The sequence below is a fragment of the Leptinotarsa decemlineata genome, unplaced genomic scaffold, assembly GCF_025532065.1.
Source record: "Leptinotarsa decemlineata unplaced genomic scaffold, Ldec_3_MD MMD2_tig00026294_RagTag_RagTag, whole genome shotgun sequence".
Lineage (NCBI taxonomy): Eukaryota > Metazoa > Arthropoda > Insecta > Coleoptera > Chrysomelidae > Leptinotarsa > Leptinotarsa decemlineata.
In genome coordinates this window covers 6670428-6691495 of record NW_027412674.1, presented here as the reverse complement: position 1 = coordinate 6691495, position 21068 = coordinate 6670428, and the positions used below count along the sequence as shown (strand labels likewise).

Below are 21068 nucleotides of genomic sequence, written 5' to 3'. Positions count from 1 at the left end.
TTGTTCCGAATTCTTGGGGTTCCTGTTGAATACTCTTCGTGAGCAAAACAATAGCAAAATCAATACTCCTGACCGCTCTGGACTGAATGATTCCGTACAACCCATCTCGTCTTGTGTTAGTAAATCTTTTGCTGGAAAAATCCTCACTGGTTTACTTTGTGGTAAATGTTCAAGAAGTACCGAAAACTTATGTGAATTTCTGGAACTTCATCTAGCTTTTCCTAATACGACTAATAAGCAGTCCGTGCAAAGCTTATTGTTGAATCATCTGAAAATGGAATTTTTAACAGGTGATGCTCGACTGTATTGTCAAACATGCGACAAACTAACTGACTGTTATAAGGAAACAAGTATAGCTGAGGCTCCAGTCAATCTAATAATAACACTGATGATTTTCAAACAAGACTCAACCTCTAAGGAAAGCAAGAAACTCTTTGGAAGGTTCGAAATAGATGAACAATTCAACCTAGCAGACCACTATTATAATATTCATGCAGTCATTGTTCACTGTGGTTCTGGCGTTGAATTTGGTCATTATTACGCCTTGGTCAAAGAAGAAACGGACTGGTTTAAGTTTGACGATAGTCGTGTCACGAAGAGTTCTGGTGATGCATTGAATTTATTGGAGCCTCTGGAGACACCCTACATTTTGTTTTATAAGAGAGAGGACATTGTTAGATCGAGATCTTCAGATGATGTGGTGCTACAGGTTTTTCTTACAGCTGAAAAAGCAAATGCGCCACTGGAATCAATGAGTCGCCCCGGAGCGCCAATTAATTTTTTTTGTTGTTTTTATTTTATTTTTATCGTTGTTTTAATAAAATGTTTTTATCACAGAAAAAAAAACCAACAATAATATTTATTCAATTAATCGATGTCAAAAATTCTGATTAGTAGTAGTTATTAAGTGGTTGTTTTTGGACCATATCTTTGAATATACTTTCTTTATGATGGCATCATTGTGTACTGTTAACTGTCATTTAACTTATTTCTAATTTTTGTATTCTCTTCTCTATTTTTTCAAGTAGATAAAATCAAAGATTAGTCTTATTGATAAAATGGTGTGATAGAATCGGCTGACAAAATATGTTAATTTGAATTTCATTTTCTGTCAAGTGATCTAATTCATCCTACTAATCATTCAGACATCAAAAAACACTTGTTTTCATACTTTTCTGAATGTTCAATTCAGAAATAAAAACAATGTCTGGAAAAACGACGATTAAGGGAAACCCATCCCAGTATGTTAAATTGAATGTCGGGGGTTGTTTGCACTACACGACGATTGGAACTCTTACTAAACATGACACTATGTTGAGAGCTATGTTCAGTGGACGAATGGAAGTTTTGTCCGATTCTGATGGTAAGCAAAATCAATCATTTAAGTGTAAAGTTTTATTGACCCAAATTCCTTAGGTTGGATATTAATCGATAGATGTGGGAAACATTTTGGCACAATCTTGAATTTCTTACGAGATGGAAGTGTGTCTTTGCCAGAGTCTTCAAAAGAAATAGCTGAGCTGGTAGCGGAAGCCAAATATTACTGCATTGCTGAACTAGCTGAGTCTTGTAACAAAGCTTTGGCTAAGAAGGAGAGAGGAGAACAAGAACCTATTTGTGGAGTACCTTTAATAACTTCGCAAAAAGAGGAAGAAATGCTAATTAGTTCTACTACAAAGCCTGCCATAAAATTACTAATAAACAGGCATAATAATAAGTACTCTTATACAAACACCTCAGATGATAATCTATTGAAAAATATTGAATTGTTTGATAAACTTTCCTTATGGTATAATAAGAGGTTGCTATTTTTGAAAGATGTTATCAGCACTAGTGAAATATGTTGTTGGGTGTTTTATGGACACGGAAAAAAAGTATCTGAAGTATGTTGTACTTCAATTGTATATGCAACAGATAAAAAACATACTAAAGTGGAATGTCCTGAAGCTAGAATATATGAAGAAACTCTAAATATTTTATTGTATGAAAGTAGAAATGCTCCCGACCAGGAACTTATGCAAGCAACATCTACAAGAGGTGCTGTTTCTGGTATATCTTATACCAGTGATGAAGAGGAGGAGAGATCAGGTATTGAGAGACTTAGGTCTAATAAATCTAACAATCCTGCTTAATTTTGCAATGATTAACTGTAAATAATATCTTTTATTATGGGTGGAAAGGCTGATATATGTTGGTAGTCTATTCGTATCATCAACTATTGGCTCAATGAAGAGAAGAAGAGACTGTTTTTAACTTTTGCCAAATATTAATTGCTACAGTGACCTTCCATCATTGTGTACCACTTACATTACATAATTACAATATTTTCACTGCTTAGGACCATTGACTGATCTATAGATACCTTTGAATCTTTAAAGATTCTAATTTTTTTAGAAGTGGCTTCATCAATATATTCCAATTTAAAATGGGAAGATAAATGAGTTATATTTCAATGTCAATTTTCAAAAGAAGAAGAAAATAGTACCATTAACCCAAAGAAAACCCTAAAAGACTCCTAATGTTACTGACAGTAATATTCCAAAATTGATGTAATTAATAAATATGAAGATTATACTGATACCTTTTGAACCTCTGTGAAACAAAAAACTGTTTTATTTTTAATGTGGGAAATTACTATTTGATGGCATGTCATTAGTAGTTCTGTGAGGATGCTTTAAAATATATTTGTATATCATTTTTGAGTTTTTTAAGGTAATTAGCTGTTCAATTAGTACTTGCAGGTTTGCCCAAAATGATTATTTGAAATTCATTACAGAAAAAACAAAGTTTAAGAGTATTATACCCATCATACCTTATAGATTTGAATCTTTCATATTTTGTAATAAAGAAGTAAATACCAGTATTTTAAATTGTTTTTATTCTTTCAATGCTCTGAATGAGAATGATTAAAAACAACATTATACATTTTTTCCACGGGGCATCTTGGCAGCTATGAAATATTTTCAAGAAGAAATTTTATCAACACATCCTTGATAAAATGTGAAAAACCTTATAACCTGTTGATATTTTGAAAGGTTAGACCAGTTCTCAAATTCACCGATATGTTCACAAATTGATCTAATGGATTCATCTAGTGGTCCTTTCGAAACATTAGCATGTTATTGTTAATTGAATCAAACCTTTGGAAATCTTCTATTGAATTTAAGAACTCGCCAGACCTTATTCAGAAAAAAAAATCAATGGCGATCTCAAAATATTTCACGACAGGGTAGAGAAAATGAAACATTTTTTTAAAATCTATGATTCAAAAGATTATTTAAACGGCTTTCTAATTTTCGAAATAGGCACTTCTTGAAATAATCTTCAACCAGAGCAGTTTCGTTAATTACTACAAAATTCACTGAAAACATAACTGTTTCTATGATATAATTGTTGCCAAAATATTCAAAAATTATTCTCAAGTTTTTGAAATTTGTTTTAAATTTAAACTCACAATTCAATACGTTTACATACAATTTTAACTTTTAATGATGATTGTAAGAATGGTAGCCTTTGAAAAATATTTCATAAGCACGTGTAAACTCCACAAGCAAACATTTTGAATGTTCTTTGTTTGTTTCAGCTTCAGGTTGTGAATTTACTTTATCATTCACATTTTTGTCAAGGTTATGATTGGTTATAATTCGTACATAATTGCTCGATACAATAAGGGCTTGCTTGCTTTTCTTGATTGTTATTTATAGTCTACACCGCCGTAATACTGAGTTGGGATTACACAAACGTAATAATTTTAGATGTTATGTTTTCCGTCAGTGCCTGGCATAGTATCTGTCAATAAAAAGGAGGCAAGCTTGGGAAAATCGGAAACTGTGAGTGATATAAAGTTGATGAAATAAGTGCTTATTATTTGAATGACATTTCAAATTTAAAAAAATTCTGGTTAGATCCGGAGATATTGAAAAAAAACGGAAATTTAAAAATTTCGTTTCAATTTTTCTCTGACGTTATTTAAGCATATATTGAAAAACAAAAAAACATTTTCTCATTGCCAGTTTTCAAGCTGTACATCATTGTCTTTGGGAAACCATTGGCAATCACTCGATATAAGTTAGCGTTGATGAAAACGTCACTGATCTTTCACCTTAGTTGTTTTTTAGTAAATTTTATTGTCACTGAAATAATCAAAGGTGCGACTTCTTTCCTCCCGTTGGCCAAAGAGGATATATGCCTCTCCAGTCACAAGCGATTTGGGTGAAATTGGAGACACGTGCCAGTGTAGAAGTGTCTGCAGTATGCTGTGGTGTAATGCCCCGCTGTAAGTCGTCCTACTGTGATTCGAAAGTGCATATAGATTATAACGACAAGGAGCCACATTGCTGCATAATTATTCATAACTAACCTACAAGGAGAAAGTCGATGGCTACATTTAATTCGTCTCCAAATCTTTCAGTTTAAAGTTAACCTTTTTGAATGAATTACTAAAATGCGAGGAAACTGATGGATTGATAGGAACTTCGTGCATTTTCTCCTTTCCATGCACCTCGAAAACATTGGTTTTTCATCTCCGTCTGTCTCTTGTGAAAGAATCCAAGCATTGTGAGAAACTCATTTGGCCAGTTTCTTGTGGTATGGGGAGAGATAAATCCCAGAAACGATCAAACGTTAATGTGTGTCCACAGTTGCACTTTATCGTGAATTTTAATTGACCAACGAAATTGCCTACAATCTTGAGAGTTATACATCATTAAGTATCTTAGCCATGACTCTCATTCTTGCTTGCTGTCGCTCAATTTTTGTCAATCTCCGTCAAGATCGGTTTAGGTTTCTAAATTATTCTATTAATGTCCTCATGTGAACCTTCTTAAAGAAATCGAAGGAACTCCTGGGAGTTTTCATGGGCATAACCCATTAATCAAGGGGTAAAACTAAGAATCTAACTTTTCAAGTAGACTGTGCTTACTACTTTATCAGATGAATCTTCCAACTACAATTCCTTGATATCTTCTGCAAACGCTTTGATTAGAGCACCCTTTATACTAAAAATACTGGGATTGATATTTTTCATATATACAACCTTTTTGAAATATTCCAGCAAACATCTCGTGTTAGATAAACATTGGATTACACTTTTCATGAAACAGGTGTTGCGTAGGATTTAAACTAAAGAATGATTTAATGTTTTAACTGTTGATGCTATGTTCTCCACTGCTCTCTCCTTCTGGAAGAATCTCCCCATGATTGGACTGGTGGAATAAGGAATGAAACTAAACTGCTCGAAACTGAATTGAAATAGAAATAAGGCAGACGTTTTGAGATTGGGAGAAGGAACTTGTTTACATTTCCTAATTTGATCAACTTTGTATATCTTACAGTTTCCGATTTTCCTGTTCTAGCCCTCCTTATCCTGGACACACTGTATTCCTAGAAAGTTATTGATTTCGGTTGTTTCTAAAACAATTTAGGACGATAAGAAAATACTTTGTTCTAGTAGCCAATAGTAACATTTTTTGTTTAGTCCCAAATCGTATATGCTTTATGAAATCATATCAAACATATAATCCTTCAAGGTCTAAACCTTTTATAACATTACAGTTCGTCCCTAAATAACTATTGGTTGGAGCAGTGGAGTTATTTTCCTGCTTAATTTATGTGTCCTGCATCGTTTTCAAGAAAAAACTTGCTTGTTGAGAAACGCATTTTTATTCATTTGTTATTGTAATATTTTTTGTTATTATCGATTTTGTGTTATTGTTTTGTACCTCATATTTAATTGTGTCCGTTATGTTGAATTGATTGATCTATAATTTCTCAAAGATGTAATTGTCAATAAACATGTTGATACGTGAAGAGTCTGTTTATATTCATGCCAAATAGAACTGTACTGTATGATGAGGAAAAATGATTTGAAATACTTAGTGATACTCGGAACTTTTCAATTACCGATTCAATAGCAATAAACTGTTGGTATTTAATAGGTTTGCTAGCAATTGAAATGTATTATTGAAAAATATAGTACATATCCCACTTACTCACCAAATAAAGTATTGGGCTTCATTAAGAATTTTTCTTTATTTGATTGTGAATAGATGAGAGCCACAGTAAACCCTCGCAGATTTGCACCTACCTTTCTATCTATATTCAACTTCCTCTTTCTTCGAGATACAAGGAGAATCGTTTCTGGATATATGTATCATGCAGAGCGTGTGTAATGAGGATTTGAAACAATTTCTTTTAAGCTCATCATGCATTTTAACAAAACTTCAACAGGTTTGACAAAATAGTAAGATGGTTGCCCTCGCAAACCAGCTGTTGACGCTGCCTTACTTCTGCGGCCAAATTTATCGATGCTCCCTTCACTCATTTTCATGACATAATAATAATAATAATTTATTAAATCCTTCATGATCACAAGTTGATACACGATACTAATGATTGTCGATATTTTGAATCAATATATTACGCTACCAGGTTAGGTTAGGTACAAAGTGAGTGGGTCTATTCGACCTTCCACCGCAACCCGCAAGGGTCTATTGTGGCTCACACCTATTCACACTCGACGTAATAAACTCAGCTTCTTAACGAAGCCGATTAGTGGTCTTCCAGGTCAGATGGTAAGAGTACGGCTCTGCTGAACTCTAAAAACCTGATTCGGTCTCCAGCGGGGCAGGCACAAAGTAGGTGCTCTACTGTTCCATCATTTTCCAAACAAAGGCGACACACTGTCTTCCGACAGTCCGAGTACCTATCTGCATATAATGATTCAAATGACAGTGACCTGTAAGAAGGCTTGTTAGACATCGTAGTTCATCCCTACTGTAGTCCAACAACTGGTTGGTATCAAGTTTTGAAAGGTGAATAAACGCCTTGGAGTGAGCCAATCCTGGAAGATTCTGCCAGAAGTTCATAAATCTTCATGCCATACAGGTGTTTAATCTTTGTTTGGGAAAGCCTAAAGCTATGCCAATGACAGGTTCTGGTCCGATTAAACTGCTTGCAGCACCCTCCGTTGCAAGGGAGTCAGCAGCCTCATTGCGCTACTAGTGCTCGTCTCATAATATGCTTTCGAAGTACAACTCCGCTTTTTTCAATATTTATTCGGTTCAGGAATAATAATCGTATGGTTACGTTAATCGTATGGTATTCCAATTCGATTATATTTTCCCACCGTTGATATTGATCATATTACCATTATACATAGAGGGTTACTGTCGACGTACGACGACCGTCAGGCTTAATAGGCATATATTTTGTGGTTCCTTGGCGAGTTTGTATCCAGGGTCTACATCGATAACAAATTCATCGAATTCAGCAATGGTATTTTCATGTTTGAGATGATGTAGTAGTTCGACAGCATTTTGCCTTTCAGAGTGTTGTTGTTTGCATGTAGGATGAATACCTCATCGACATTCTCCTCATTTTCATTTGCCGGTTGCAGTTCCTTGGATTCAATTAATGTTTGAACACCTTATTGCTTTCATCAGTTTCATATGCCCCAGGTGGAATTTATAGCTGATAACATTATTCGTCGCATCGACATTAAAGTTGGAGTTGAAGGAGTAGGAACCTTGTAGGCCAGTCCATAACTATTGTCGGTATTCAACTCGATGGGTGGGTAGAAGCTTGCGCTTAACTCGCTAGATAACTCGACAACGAAAACGTATGTGACATTATTGTTGAATTTGTTCAGATACACGTTTTTATTGCTGACAGCAGCAATGGTGGAGTAATCATCGTTTCTTGGGTGGTATATCTAATTCATCCATCTCATTATGTGTGACTACATTCACATCATTCACTATAGATTAACAACAGAAAATTTTTCTCGTAGGCGGACCATCATTTACATCAGAATTATTATTGTCACCAGCATTGTAATGATTCTGGCAGTACTGATAATGCAAGACATTAGTATCATTTTGTATGCTTTGCCATATTACTCAATTACTCTCTTTGCTGATGACACCACTTTATTATGGCACAACAAGGACATTCCTACCCTTCAAGATGCCATCTCAGCTGACATCAACAAAATCAAAGAATGATGCGACTTCAATAAGTTATCATTTAATATCAATAAAACTAGCATACTTACTTTCCACTGCAACTTACCTGAGATCTTAGACAGGGTACATAATTATAAATTTCTAGGGTTGAACATTGATGATAAACTGAAATTTAAAAATCACACAATAAACTTAAGCAAGAAGCTTGCCTCAGGTTGCTATGCACTAAGAGTGATTTCTAGAGAACTAGGCTACTCCCATTCAAGAACAGCTTAATTCGCTCTAATAGATCCCCATATTGAATATGGAATTGCCTTCTGGGGAGTCTGTTCTAGAAATTTATTTCAAATGATTTTTGTGCTTCAAAAAAGGGCTGTCCGATATATGTGCAAAGCAGCTCCCAGGGATCCATGCAAGCCTATTTTCATAGCTCACGGTATTTTAACAGTAGCTGCCCTGTTTATCTTGGAATCAATTTGCTTGATATAAAAAATTATTCTTGTGCATCTCCCCCCTCCTCATATAATACTCGTAGCCACAATAGTAACATAGATCTGCCTATTCCTGCGAGCTCCCTTGTTAGGGATTCAATTATATTCAACGGGATCAAACTGTTTAACCACTTACCAGCCCGAATTGATAGGGCCTATTATTCAGTTCAGGAGTATCTTGACGATTCACTTGAACCTTAACTTTTATTTCTATGTCTTGTTATTTCCAGCTGAATATCTCAGTGTATTTCACATTTTTCGCTTATGTTTATTGTATTTTGTTAAATTGTGTATGTTTTTTTTATGTAGATTTTTGTATCTCACATATTATTTATGACTTTGTCTACAAGATGTAGTTCTTCAGACGATAAAGTATATTTGATTGATTGATTTGCGGTAGTTTATCCCATACTGATGCACACAAAATGAATACCTCTTTCGGCATATGGGCAAATTCTTTTTTACTAATTTTGAAGTGTGTAATCTTGAATAGTCCATCAACGAATAACTGATCCTCTTGACGATCTCTCGGTCTTGCATTGGTGTTATTCCCATATCTCATTCTGCAGAAACTTCAGACTCGAATGACGAAACGACCACACCATACTGTGTTGAATTGATGACACTCATAATAATATGTAATGTTACTGATTCAAACTTTTGGAAAAATAGCGAATCAATTTTTTTTCGATTGGGTAAATCACTACAACTATCAAAGGATCTACTTCAAGTAGATCCCGTTCTCACTAATTAAACTGATTTTGTTCAATGCAATATCAGCAGTCTTTTTCGAATTCATCGCTTCCTCCCGCCTTGTGTATAACATTAGGCACTCCTCTAATGATTCCAGAATCAAAAGCTTCTACCTTGGAAGTTTTCAATATTTTTTTAGTCTTACTTATAGCACGTCTTTTTTTCTGTATACGTGGCTTAGGTGATGACTTACACCCCATACCAAATTGCCGTTTTCCAATAGAATCGTCCTTTGCTTTGAATCGATTCTGTGAATATGTAATGTCTTGCTTTTTACACGTGGAATCCAGTAGATTGCCTTCTGGATAAACCCTTGCCAACTACCAGAACTGCAATACTGATAACAAGGTAAGTGTAATTCAAATGCAAGATTAGAGAATTGACCAATCAGTACCAATTTTATTTGACAGCAATTGAATACATCTGTATCGGCTTGTAAACCCTATTCAAATAAATGATTCAATGGAGAGCAATGCTTATATAGTGTCCTCCAATGTAAAGTTTTGAGCAGCAGTTGGAGAAGGGGGATGTATCGGGAAGTGATGTTTGAACAGCGCTTTGGCACTTCACTCCCACTAACCATTTGATACCTTATCATCGAATTCTCGAGCTGTGAAAAGACGAATGTAATGATTTCTCTGCTGACTCATCCTTTTGGATTACGATTTGCAAATGTTTATCTTAATTTTCAAAGTCTTTTTATCAGCTCAAATGTGACTACTTACGTGAAGTATTAGCTCTAATCAAGGGAGTGGGACTTCACAAATTTGCCAATCGTGCAGCTGAAATAGTAGAAACAAGGTATGTTGAAACCAATTCAAATTAATTTTTGATAGCGTCATTTGGGAGAAAAAATGTGGATTGCTTCTATCTGGACTAGATATGTTATATGTTGTTTATTGACCTTCCCCACTCATATACAAACTGACATGGATCAACGTCAATGTTGACTTGCTGAATCAACATCCGGCGATACGCAGTTCTCTAAACGATGACACAAAGACTCTTTAATTTTCTTTGTTCTATTTTCAGATTATGTAAACAACTATTTCCATATAAATATGTCCTGCGTGGCAAAATAAGTCAGTTATAGTTATACTCAGTTATAGTTACAATCAGACTCTGTTATTTTCAGGTTACAATTTTGTATTCTATAACTCAAGGGAACACGCACTGTTTCCCTTTTTAAAAATAAATACTTTTTAAAAACTTATATTTCCAAAGTGAGATATAACAGATATATTCTTAAGTCTTGAAACAATCCGAGATGATTCATTTTTTTGTGTTGTTCAATCAAGATGATATGAATCTCAAGAATATTTTTTCCCATCATGTGTTACATACAAGCAATTTCATATGTGCGAAATGTTGAAAGAATAAATGTGCACCATATGGGAAACTTATTTATTAAGGGTTGTGCATCCCCTAAAACTAAACATGCACGAACAAAATACAGTAAACCACACGTAATATACGAGGGGCCTTCAAATATTTGATTTTGAGACAAAAGTAAAGTACTCTTATTTTGATAAATCTCGGGAAATGTTATTGAAAAAAGTTGTTCAGCATTAAAAAATACATCTAGATTTGAAGTCATGGCCATCTAAGTGGAGTTTTATTTTTTTACTCATTTTTTTAAAATGAGGACTACGAAAAAATAAATTGCTAAAACGATAAATGGACAGCATCCTGTATACGACGGTTTATTTTGAAAGCCTGCAATATTACAAATTATACAACTACGGTGTTAACCACGGTAAATTTTTTTGAAGAGTAAAATAATTTTCAATGTTTTTGGTGTAGTAATTTTGATTTACTCAGAATCATGCAGTATCGTAACAAGAATTTTATATTCAATAACATCAAATCACAAAACATCAAAATAAAATAGGTATTTTGGAACAAACTCATTGATTTTCTGGAGATTTTCTTGTCAAAAATAATTCTCTTTCCGCTTCACCGGTTTGGTGGGTTTAGCGGGAGTTGACCATTTTTCGCCAACAAGTATGCGGGTATGATCTCAGCTTGGGACCACTATATGTTATGTTGAAGGGTCCAAACATGCTCTGCTATTCCTGATTTGCTGGTTTCCCCTCACTGTGTGTGTGTTTCTTGTGCTTGGCAATGCGAACTTTCAATGGCCTCTTAGTTTCACCGATAAAGGATTTTCCGCACTCACAGAGTATCCGGCAAATGCAATTCTTGGAATCGCAGTCCGCGCTTGGTGGCCTGGTTTTCGTGAGGCTGCTACGGTTGTGTTTCCGAATCTCAAGCAGGTTCTGAACCCAATTCTTCTCATCCTTTCTGATAATCATCTGATGTAGGGAAGTGCAAGCACTGGTTGTGACCGCTTCTCTTTCTAAAAGACAGCAAGAGCCTCGCAAAAAAGAAAAGCCGTCACAACTTCCATATTGATTTCAATTCAAGATCCACAGGTAGACAGCTGTTTCAGCCTGTTGGGCATCGTCAGTACCGGGCAGGCGGTCTTCGATTGAAGACGAAATGTGAAGAACCAAGAAAAGTACTTGATAAAAATATCTGCGTAAAACAAAGCGAGAAATTAGTGGAATAATACTCATCTATTTATCTTTACATTTTCACGGATTTATTTCATATATACTGGGTGAATCCAAGTAACGTATCAGTCCTTAGTGGCTAGACGAAACAAATTTCTGAAAATGTTTCATAACTAGACGATGCAGTTCACTTTAGGGCATGATTTTAATGGAACACCCCCATTCTCAATTCTTTTTTGAATTCTACTATGAATTCTTAGAGGACGTTCATTGAAGTTATTTATTCATTGGAATTGAACCTATATTGCCATGTATTTTTAATAGCATATGTCGTTATTTTTCAAAATGAAAATTTTTATTTTCAATTTCTATGTTGGTAATATGTTTTATATAATATATAATAACGAGTCAATTCTGATCGTGCTCAAACCTTATTGGCTTTGATTTTTTTTAATGCACGGAACACCCCGTAAAGCTGCCGGACTTAGTCATGGCCGGTGAGAAGCACATCCCAGATGTGCATTAGATGTGTAGAAATATGTTATTAGTCTGTTAAATTATTCGAGCCATATACATCCAAATTACAAACAAAAGTTTCTATTCCTTTTATCCTTTCTTTGTCATACACCGACCCAAACTTTACGCAGATATATTTCTTATACTTAAACTCGAAAGTTTTGGAGTAAATAACGATTTTAGTTCAGTTTTTAATTTTCGATACTTCGCAAAGTTAGGCCATTGCTTACTATGTATTGTCGAGTCGGTGGTCGTTTATCTGTTAATGTGTATTTTTTCGAAAGTTTTTTTATTTTTCTTCTGCGATTTTGGTAATCAACACTTGATTGCAAATTACACAATAATATATGAGGCAACAGAATTTGAAACTGAGAGTTGTTTAATTTATGTTGAAATTTTATATAATCAGTATATTATTTTGTACAACCTGTGATGATTCCTTCAGTTATTGTCATCGATTTTTATGTTTACTAAGTTGAAACTGTATATTATCGAACTGAATGTTGGGGAAAATCTAAGCCGCGCATAGTTTGGTATTACAGATCTGCTGAGTGGGAAGATCTTCAAGACCATTTCCGAAATTTCCCCTGGCTAGATGTTTGTTTCAGCTCTAATGATCCATCAACTTGTGCTTTTGAAGTCACGAAAGTTATTCTATCATCCACAGCTGATGAAACGATCTTCTAGCGGCAAACCTTGGTTCAGCAAAGATTGCGAGCAAGCTGTCGCTTCCAAGAATCTCGCCTACCGGCAGTGGCTCAAAAATTCCAGTACCGAAAGCCGAACTATAGTCCGTTTATAATTTGTTGATAGCTCACTGCAAGTTTGACCCTCATTAGAGAACTGAAATACAGAGAGGACAGCTAATATGATATAATAACAAAAACCAAACTAAAACTGGCAGTTTAAGATGTTTTCGACTAACCCACCTTGTATCTGAAGAAATACAATACAGCTATAAAACTTTTAGTCCGATTATGTAGGTATTTTGAGTGGAAATGAGTGACCAGTGTCGTAGAGTATATGATTAAAACATTAGTTACTTTAAATAAATAAATATATTAATATTCTTAAACTGTAGTTTACCTACTACAGTTACTTGCAATTTGTAAAAGATACATTTATTTAATTAATACCTATTTTTAAATGATATAAACTACGATTACTTACAAAACTTACAAAACAAAATCCGAGTCGTCTTGCAGGTTAATAATTAGCGGTTGTGTCTCTACAGTCGCATCAATTATATTGTCAAGATCCCACATTTTTTGTTCTTCTTCTATTGCATGTCTTACTGCATCTCGCCAATTTTGTTCTGTAATATGTTGTAAAGACTCATATAACAATTCACGTACAGCTTGTATTTTATATGACGTATTTTTTCTAGCCACATAGCTTTTCATTTGTGCCCAAATGAGTTCAATTGGATTTAATTCGCAGTGGTAGGGTGGAAGTCTAAGGACTGTGATGTTTCGTCTTTCCGCCATTTTGTCAACTACGTATTTCTTGAACTTAGATTTGTGTTGCCGGGCAATTTTTAAAAGTTCTGCTTTAACTATTCCATCTTCGTAAGGCAGGGACTTATTCCGCAGCCAGTCAATGATATCCTGTTTCTTCCACGCAGTCGTTGGAAGTCTTTCAACTAGTCGTGAATGATAAGGTGCATTATCTAATACTATAATTGAGTTTGGTGGTATATGTTCAATCATCTGCTCAAAATACTCTTCGAAAACATCAGCTGTCATCTCCTCGTGATAGTCTTTTGTGCTTTTGGATTCAAATTCCAACAAACCATGCTTAGCAAATCCTTTTTCACTGCCAATGTGAGAAACTATTAATCTACTGCCTTTACCAGAGGGTAGGGAAATACCAGTAGACCAACCTTCCATAAAGGCTTGCCAGGAGCTGGATATATTTTTATCTGTCCAAATTTTTGTGAGAGTATGACCTGCGTTTACCCACGTTTCGTCCTGATAGTAAATTGGCCTTCCTTCAGCCCGAAATTTTCGTATAGATCTTAGATACTTTCTTCTCCAACATATTATCTCTTCCCGGTCAATCAAAAGTGATTTTCGGTCTGATTTCTCCCACCGGAAATTTAATTCTTTTAAAACTTGGTTCGTCCGACATGAGGCAAATCCGGGTCGTCTCTAACTTCTTGTAAAATTTTGTTTGAGTTGGGTATTTCTTTTTTGTAAAAAAAATCGTGAATTTTCCTTCGAATACCATTTTTGGCAAATTCATCAATTTCAATAGGTTTTCTCCCCCTCTTTAAGTATTCGTTTGTATTTGGGTTAGCTATACCTTTTTTTTTTCTTTCTGATAGGAACCTATATATTGTTGACTCCCCTACGCCCGTCATGTTGGCACAACTCATGATTATGTTCTGAACAGTGTTTGTGGGATTCTGAGAAACCAGAGCATCGTGAACGTTCAAAACAATAGTCTTCTCTCTTGGTGAATAGACAGACTTACTGACTGTACGCAACAGTACCGGTGTAAAAGTTGATGATGTTGATGATGATGACGAAGCCATCGCAAGCAATCAAACAAAACAAGCAGGAACGAAAGGTACGTATATGTTTGTAGGAATATGAAAAAAAGTAACTAAAAAGTAAAAAAAGTAAAGTATAGGTTTGTTAATGCTCGCACCACCCACTATTTCCACACTAGAATCCACAATGCCGGAAATTACTTTTCGACAACGTCTAGTAAGGCAAATTTTGAAACAGCATAACATCAACAAGGCCTGTGGTCCTGACTTTTCAACCTGTCTTACAAGAAAGAGGGTTTTCCTTCTTGGTGGAAGATTGCTCGCGTTCTGCCTATTCCCAAAAAGGACAAGAAAACTCTTCCAAATAACTATAGACCAGTTGCTTTGCTATCAGTGATATCAAAAAATAAGGAGAAAGCTTTTTTAGGTATTTGTTACCTTCCACAATCTGAATAATATAAAAATTATAATGGAGAACTTTATACAAGTGTAGAATTGCAAACTTTTTAGTTTACCCCGATAAGTTACTGCTTAAAAATCAAAGTATTTTTCACAAAGAAAAATCTTCTATTTATCAGCAACTTGTCGTATTCAACAATTTTGCCTATCAAAAAAAATTGTTTAGAAATAATACTTATCTTTTACGTTTCGGAGGCTAAAATCTGCCTCCGTCTTCAGAAATTGATAAAAAATTCGAATATATTCGGAGTTATTCCTTTTTTGATAGTTTATTTCTTTACTTCTTCGACAGATGTCAAAGAAGTTGTGAAATATGAAATTATGTCAATGTTGTTGATTGACAATTGAAACATTCGATGTAATACAAGGTACTCTCCGATATCAGTCTGTTGCCATCTCGCCACTATCCAAATTTTTTTTCAAGATGGGTGGCCAAGCACGGTCTATTTCTAAGGACCTACCCGAGATACAATTATCTCCAGACATGAGAATATATGCTGATTCTTTTAGCTTACGTCTCTTAGAATGAGGCTTATTGGTAATCATTCTTGTCCTATTCCATTCCACCCGATGTTCACCGTCTGATTTTAAAATGTGTTCTGATAATTTTGATCCTCTCAATTGTCAGTTTTTTATGTAATCTCGATGTTCATTCTCACGCACTTTCAATGGTCTCGAGGTTTCACCAATGTAACTTTTACCACAAGAACAAGGTATTTTATAAATATAATGTTTTGTTTTTTGTTCAGTGTTGTTGGGTTTTGTATGTGTAAGTATAGATCTCAGTGTATTTTTTGTTTTGAAAGTAGTTCTAACATCATACCTATTTCCAATTCGTCTTATTTTTTCAGATAGTCTTGGAATGTAAGGTATAACGTTAGTTGTGAAAGGTGTCGGTGGATGTTGAGTCGGTAATTATTTAGTTAGTTGTTTTTGAATTTGTGAAGCTGTTTGTATGTTCGTTTGGTTTTTAATTTGAGTCTTTATTCTCTATTGCATTTATCGTTGAATTTATAAACGAATCTGGATAAGCGTTATCTTTCAAAACAGATTTAATTAATGATATTTCTTTATTGAGATTTTCAGTTGAATTGCATATTAGCTCTTTTGTAAAGGCAATTTATTATACCTTTATTAACACTCGAATGGTGATTTGATGTATAGTGAAGATATCTATTTGTATGTGTTTTCTTCCGATAAACATTTGTATCAAATTGATATGATGACATCAAGGAAAAGGAGTCGACCATCTTGTTCAATCTCTATTGTGAACTTTATTGTCGGCTCCCGCTCGTTGATATAATTCAAAAAAGCATTCAGGTCATCATGGTTTCTATTCCAAACAGCAAAGATATCGTCAACATATCTCCACCAATGAGCCTCATTCTAAGAGACGTAAGCTAAAAGAATTAGCGTATATTCTCATGTCTGGAGAGAATTGTATCTCGAATAGCTCCTTAGAAATAGACCGTACTTGGCTACCCATCTTGAAGAAAACTTTGGATAGTGGCGAAATGGCAACAGACTGATATCGGAGAGTACCTTGTATTACATCGAATGTTTCAGTTGTCAATCAACAACATTGACATAATTTCATATTTCAAAACTTCTTTGACATCTGTCGAAGAAGTAAAGAAATAAACTATCAAAAAAGGAATAACTGCGAATATATTCGAATTTTTTATTCATTTCTGAAGACGGAGGCAGATTTTGGCCTCCGAAACGCAAAAGATAAAATAGATAAATAGAAGATTTTTCTTTGTGAAAAATATTTTGATTTTTACGCAGTAACTTATCGGGGTAAACTAAAAAGTTTGCCCTTCTACACTTGTATAAAGTTCTCCATTATAATTTTTATATTTTTCAGGTTGTGGAAGGTAACAAATACCCAAAAAAGGTCGATAAAAAACTGATTTTTCCTCCACAAAAAATGACTTTCGCTGAATAAGGAGAAAGCCTTAAATCACCATATCCGTAAATATTTGGAAGGCTTCAACATCTCGAGCGTTCATCAATATATCTTACGGACCTTCTATCGTATCTCATCCAAATTTGGAATAACGCAATCGGGAAACATGCGGAGTCAAAAGCGGGTTTTGCATGAGTGTTTGCTGGCCAAACTTCGATGCTAGATATAGCTAGTCGTATCATTTCTGTGTTTGGCTCTCCAGCTTCTTAAAAAACTTTCCCTGCAAGTGGCCATCAATTTTTTTTGTATAACTTATATGTGGGTCTACAAAAAATTCGATTGATATCTTCTGAACATCGGCTTCGGATGCAGGAGGTTGCATATCTCAATGAGGATTTTGAGGTGATTTAGAATTGGGGTGAAAGTAACCAGATTCAATTCAATTCCTCGAAAACCCATTCAGAAGGTCATCCTCGTTTCCATCAGGTTTGGAGTCCAGCTCCCCTACCCTTTCGGCTGATTATTGGTCTCAAGAAGGACCAATGGGTTAATGACTGATTGTATGACGGCATGAAGTCCTTAGACATCAGTGCCGCCCTTCACGGGATACCCCTACCTGGCTGGGGTGGGATGGATGAGAAAGTTGTTCATCCGTTAACGGGGGACATGAGGGCCTCATTCGACAGAGTGTCGGGGCCTTCTATATCGGGAGGGGTCGTCTACAGCATAATCTGTGGCTTCCCTAACTAACGGGTATTGTTGGGAGTTAAAATCGACTCCAACATGTCTTGGCACGATAATGTAGCAGGAATTGCAAAGGCTGCTTCTCAAAAACTTGGAACACTGTCCCGAACCAGAAAACTGTACACACCTCAGCAACTTTTGATACTTTATAAAGTTCAGATTAGACCTTGTTTGGAGTATTGTTCACATTATGGAGCTCCGCCCTTGAGCATATCCTGAAGCTGCTGCATTCCATTCATAAAAGAGCCATTCGCCTGTTTGGAGACACGAACATCACTTGCAACCTAGGTAGTCTGGAACATCGAAGAAAGGTTGGAGATTTGTCTCTCTCTTATAGTTACTTTCACGGAAGTTTTGGCACATTTGATTCCACCAAGAGCGGTACATATCAGTAATACGCGACAGACGGTGGCTTCTTATCGTTTTGAGGTTCAACTCAGTACGCCTCGAACCTCACTGTTTAAGAACTCATTCATCTGGAGAACGGCGTTTATGTGGAATGAACTTCGTGAGAACGTTTTTCCAAATGAATATATTCCTGTATTGCATGTGTTTTGTCCTTAAAAAAATATCTTATCATGGTTTCCTTTCAGTCAGTGTGCTTCAATAGTATCACGTCAGAAACAGTAGCAATGAAATATGGGGTACTGTAGGGCTCTGTGCTGGGGCCCCTCCTATTTATCATTTAGTTGATTCAGCCTGTATCATGTTCGTCGATGACACCTCTATCTTTTATCAAAATATAAACCAGAAAATAATAAATGAAGCTACTGAAAAAAAAGTCGAATGTTGGTTTGCAGCAAACAGTTTGAAACTCAACGCTTGCAAAACAAATCATGTGACATTTTCTTCACAGGCAACAAGTACCAATTAACCTACAAAACTTTTAGGAATTTTTCTAGATCCCTCTCTGAATTATACGTTTCACATCCAAATATTCAAGCTCCATTTTTATTCTGAGACAACTGAAAGATATAATAAGTTCTGACACACTGATGAATATCTACTATGCTTTTTATCACTCTCATATTTCCTATGGGGTAATTTTATGGGGTAATGTATCCGACGATTTAGGCTTCAAAAAAAGCCATCCGGATTATTGCTAATGTTGCGTTCAGAGACCATTGTGAACCTTTATTCCAGAAATTCAAAGTCATGACACTACCTGCTCTTTATATTTTCTACCAAGAACTAGAAATCCATAGTAGAAAAAATAAACTAACTATAAATTCAAACTTTCATGAATATAACACCCGCGGTGCTGGGCATCTCAGATCACAGAGATTAAGATTAAATAACTCTGCTAAAAATTCTCTAGATATTGCTCTCTACAATAAATTACCATCCAGTTGGAATATTCTAGATATGATTTGCCTCAAAAAAAAAATTCAAAGAGATTTCTTTCAGAAAATGGGTTCTATTCAATTCGTGAGTATATGGACACACCTGTCAGCGATACGCGTAGTTGTAGTTATACCTGAAATAGAAGGAGTACTAGTTTATGTGTGTATGTACGTATATAAATGTGTGTATATGTATGTATATGATCAAACTGATACTGTCGGAGATCAGGATGACACAGACTCAAAGAGTGACACAGAATAGAGTTCGAACACCGTGTTGTTATAAACTCGTTCCTTCGAAGATTACAAGATTTTGTACCTGTACCTAGGCCTCAAGCTTGCCAAGTTTAGGCCTAAACTATATCCATCCAAAAAACAAAGTGACTCCAACAAAGATAGATGCGTGATCAAAGCATAATCACCACGCACATTTGCATCTGTTGGGTAAAATGAACAAGCCGCCTTACGCTGGCCAATCAGATTTGATTGCAATCGGCTGGCAGAATTCATTGTTATAGTGTCGGAGTGGTCAGTTACGTTTTAACACCTGTGGTGTGTACATATAAGGTATTTTAAAGTTTCAAATTTTTAAAATGTCAAGTACTGATACGGCTGAAGAAATTGGTGATTTGTGAAAAATGTTCCTTAGTGCGACTCTGTACAAGCAGCCTTGTCTGGAAGATTATGTGTAATATGCATGATAATGCATTTGGAGCTTAGATGAATAGAGTATATACAGTGTGTCCAAGATAAGGATCCTAAGCATGGGAATCTCAGTACCTGTTGGAGATACAGCTTAGGTTAAATTAGGAGAAAGTTGTGTTCTTTAAAGCTTATTTACATGCCGTTTAGAAACTTGAAGAATTTTCATGGCCTGCTGAGATATTTGGGAAAAACGAGAATTTGACAATATCAATTTTATTTTTTTCTGACTTTATTTGAAAAGATATAACACTTTTTCATTGGCACTTTCAAGGTACTACAAGATGGTATTTTTAGTTTTTATATCCGACGTTTCGTTTTCAAAAAACCATCATCAACTTTATTTTTTTAAATAGCCCGAAAAAAAAGTACACCCTGTATCTGATTCCATTTTTTATTACGAATTCAACGATGTAACACATGCCATTGTTTTCTTTTTAGTTTAAGGGAAATTGCATTTTTTCTATTTTTAAAATGTATTTTTAAGTAGGTTAATAATGATATTTTTAAAGTAATGAAAACAACAAAGAAATTAACGCATTTTTCATTTAATTCAAAGGAGGTGTTCAAACAGGTTTCCGTTATTTTCCAAACATAAGTATGATCTTCTAACTGTAGAACTTAAAACATCACGTAACATATCTGGTGTAATACTGTTAAATGCGACAGTAACTGCTGTTCAGTTTCAAAAGAATGTTGGTAAACCCGGTTTTTAACAAAACCCCATATGAAGAAGTCCAGAGGAGTTAAGTCAGGGGATCGCGCTGGCCAAGACACTTCACTAAAGGTTCCAATCCACCTTCCAGGAAATCGCTGCGAAAGATACTCTCGAACTTGTCTAGAATTATGTGCAGGAGCACCGTCTTGTTGAAACCAACAGTTATTGACCTGTGCCAGAGGTAAATTATCTAAACAGTATTCTACATAGTTTTGCAATAACTGATGGTATCGTTCGGCGGTCAAAGAATTATAGTAAAAAACGGACCTAGTATTTTAGTTCCTAAAATTGCACACCACATATTAAACCCAAAACGTTCTTGATGTCTTGATATTTTCTTAACACGCGGATTTGCCTAGTTGATATTTCAGGGTTCTCAACAACTGCTTGTAAAACATTATTTTGGGCTTCTTCTGAAGATTCCTTTTTTCGAGATAAAACAGGCTTTTTAAATGAACC

General features: G+C 35.2%; 2 protein-coding genes across 3 annotated transcripts in view; one reads left to right on the top strand and one right to left on the bottom strand.

Moving 5' to 3' along the window:
* The first annotated feature begins 1017 nt into the window (after window positions 1–1017).
* LOC111510699 (BTB/POZ domain-containing adapter for CUL3-mediated RhoA degradation protein 3) lies at window positions 1018–5808 on the top strand. 2 transcript variants are annotated; one of them, XM_023166635.2, is made up of 3 exons: window positions 1020–1363; window positions 1417–2088; window positions 5554–5808. In XM_023166635.2, exons 1-3 carry the CDS (start codon window positions 1180–1182, stop codon window positions 5562–5564), a joined length of 867 nt encoding a protein of 288 aa, XP_023022403.1. In that variant the 5' UTR covers window positions 1020–1179; the 3' UTR covers window positions 5565–5808. The 2 variants fall into 2 exon arrangements, with proteins under 2 accessions (XP_023022402.1, XP_023022403.1); XM_023166634.2 differs by lacking the exon at window positions 5554–5808 and having other exon boundaries at window positions 1018–1363; window positions 1417–2863.
* A 3836-nt stretch (window positions 5809–9644) lies between these two features.
* The window catches only part of Chs2 (chitin synthase 2), a 110538-nt gene continuing 99114 nt past the window's right edge, over window positions 9645–21068 (bottom strand). Inside the window, exons 17-18 of the mRNA XM_074180230.1 lie at window positions 9934–9990; window positions 9645–9818 (exon numbers count right to left, since the gene is read on the bottom strand). Coding sequence (XP_074036331.1) covers window positions 9968–9990 — 23 coding nt within the window. The 3' untranslated portion in view covers window positions 9645–9818; window positions 9934–9967. The remainder of the gene's footprint in view (window positions 9819–9933; window positions 9991–21068) is intronic.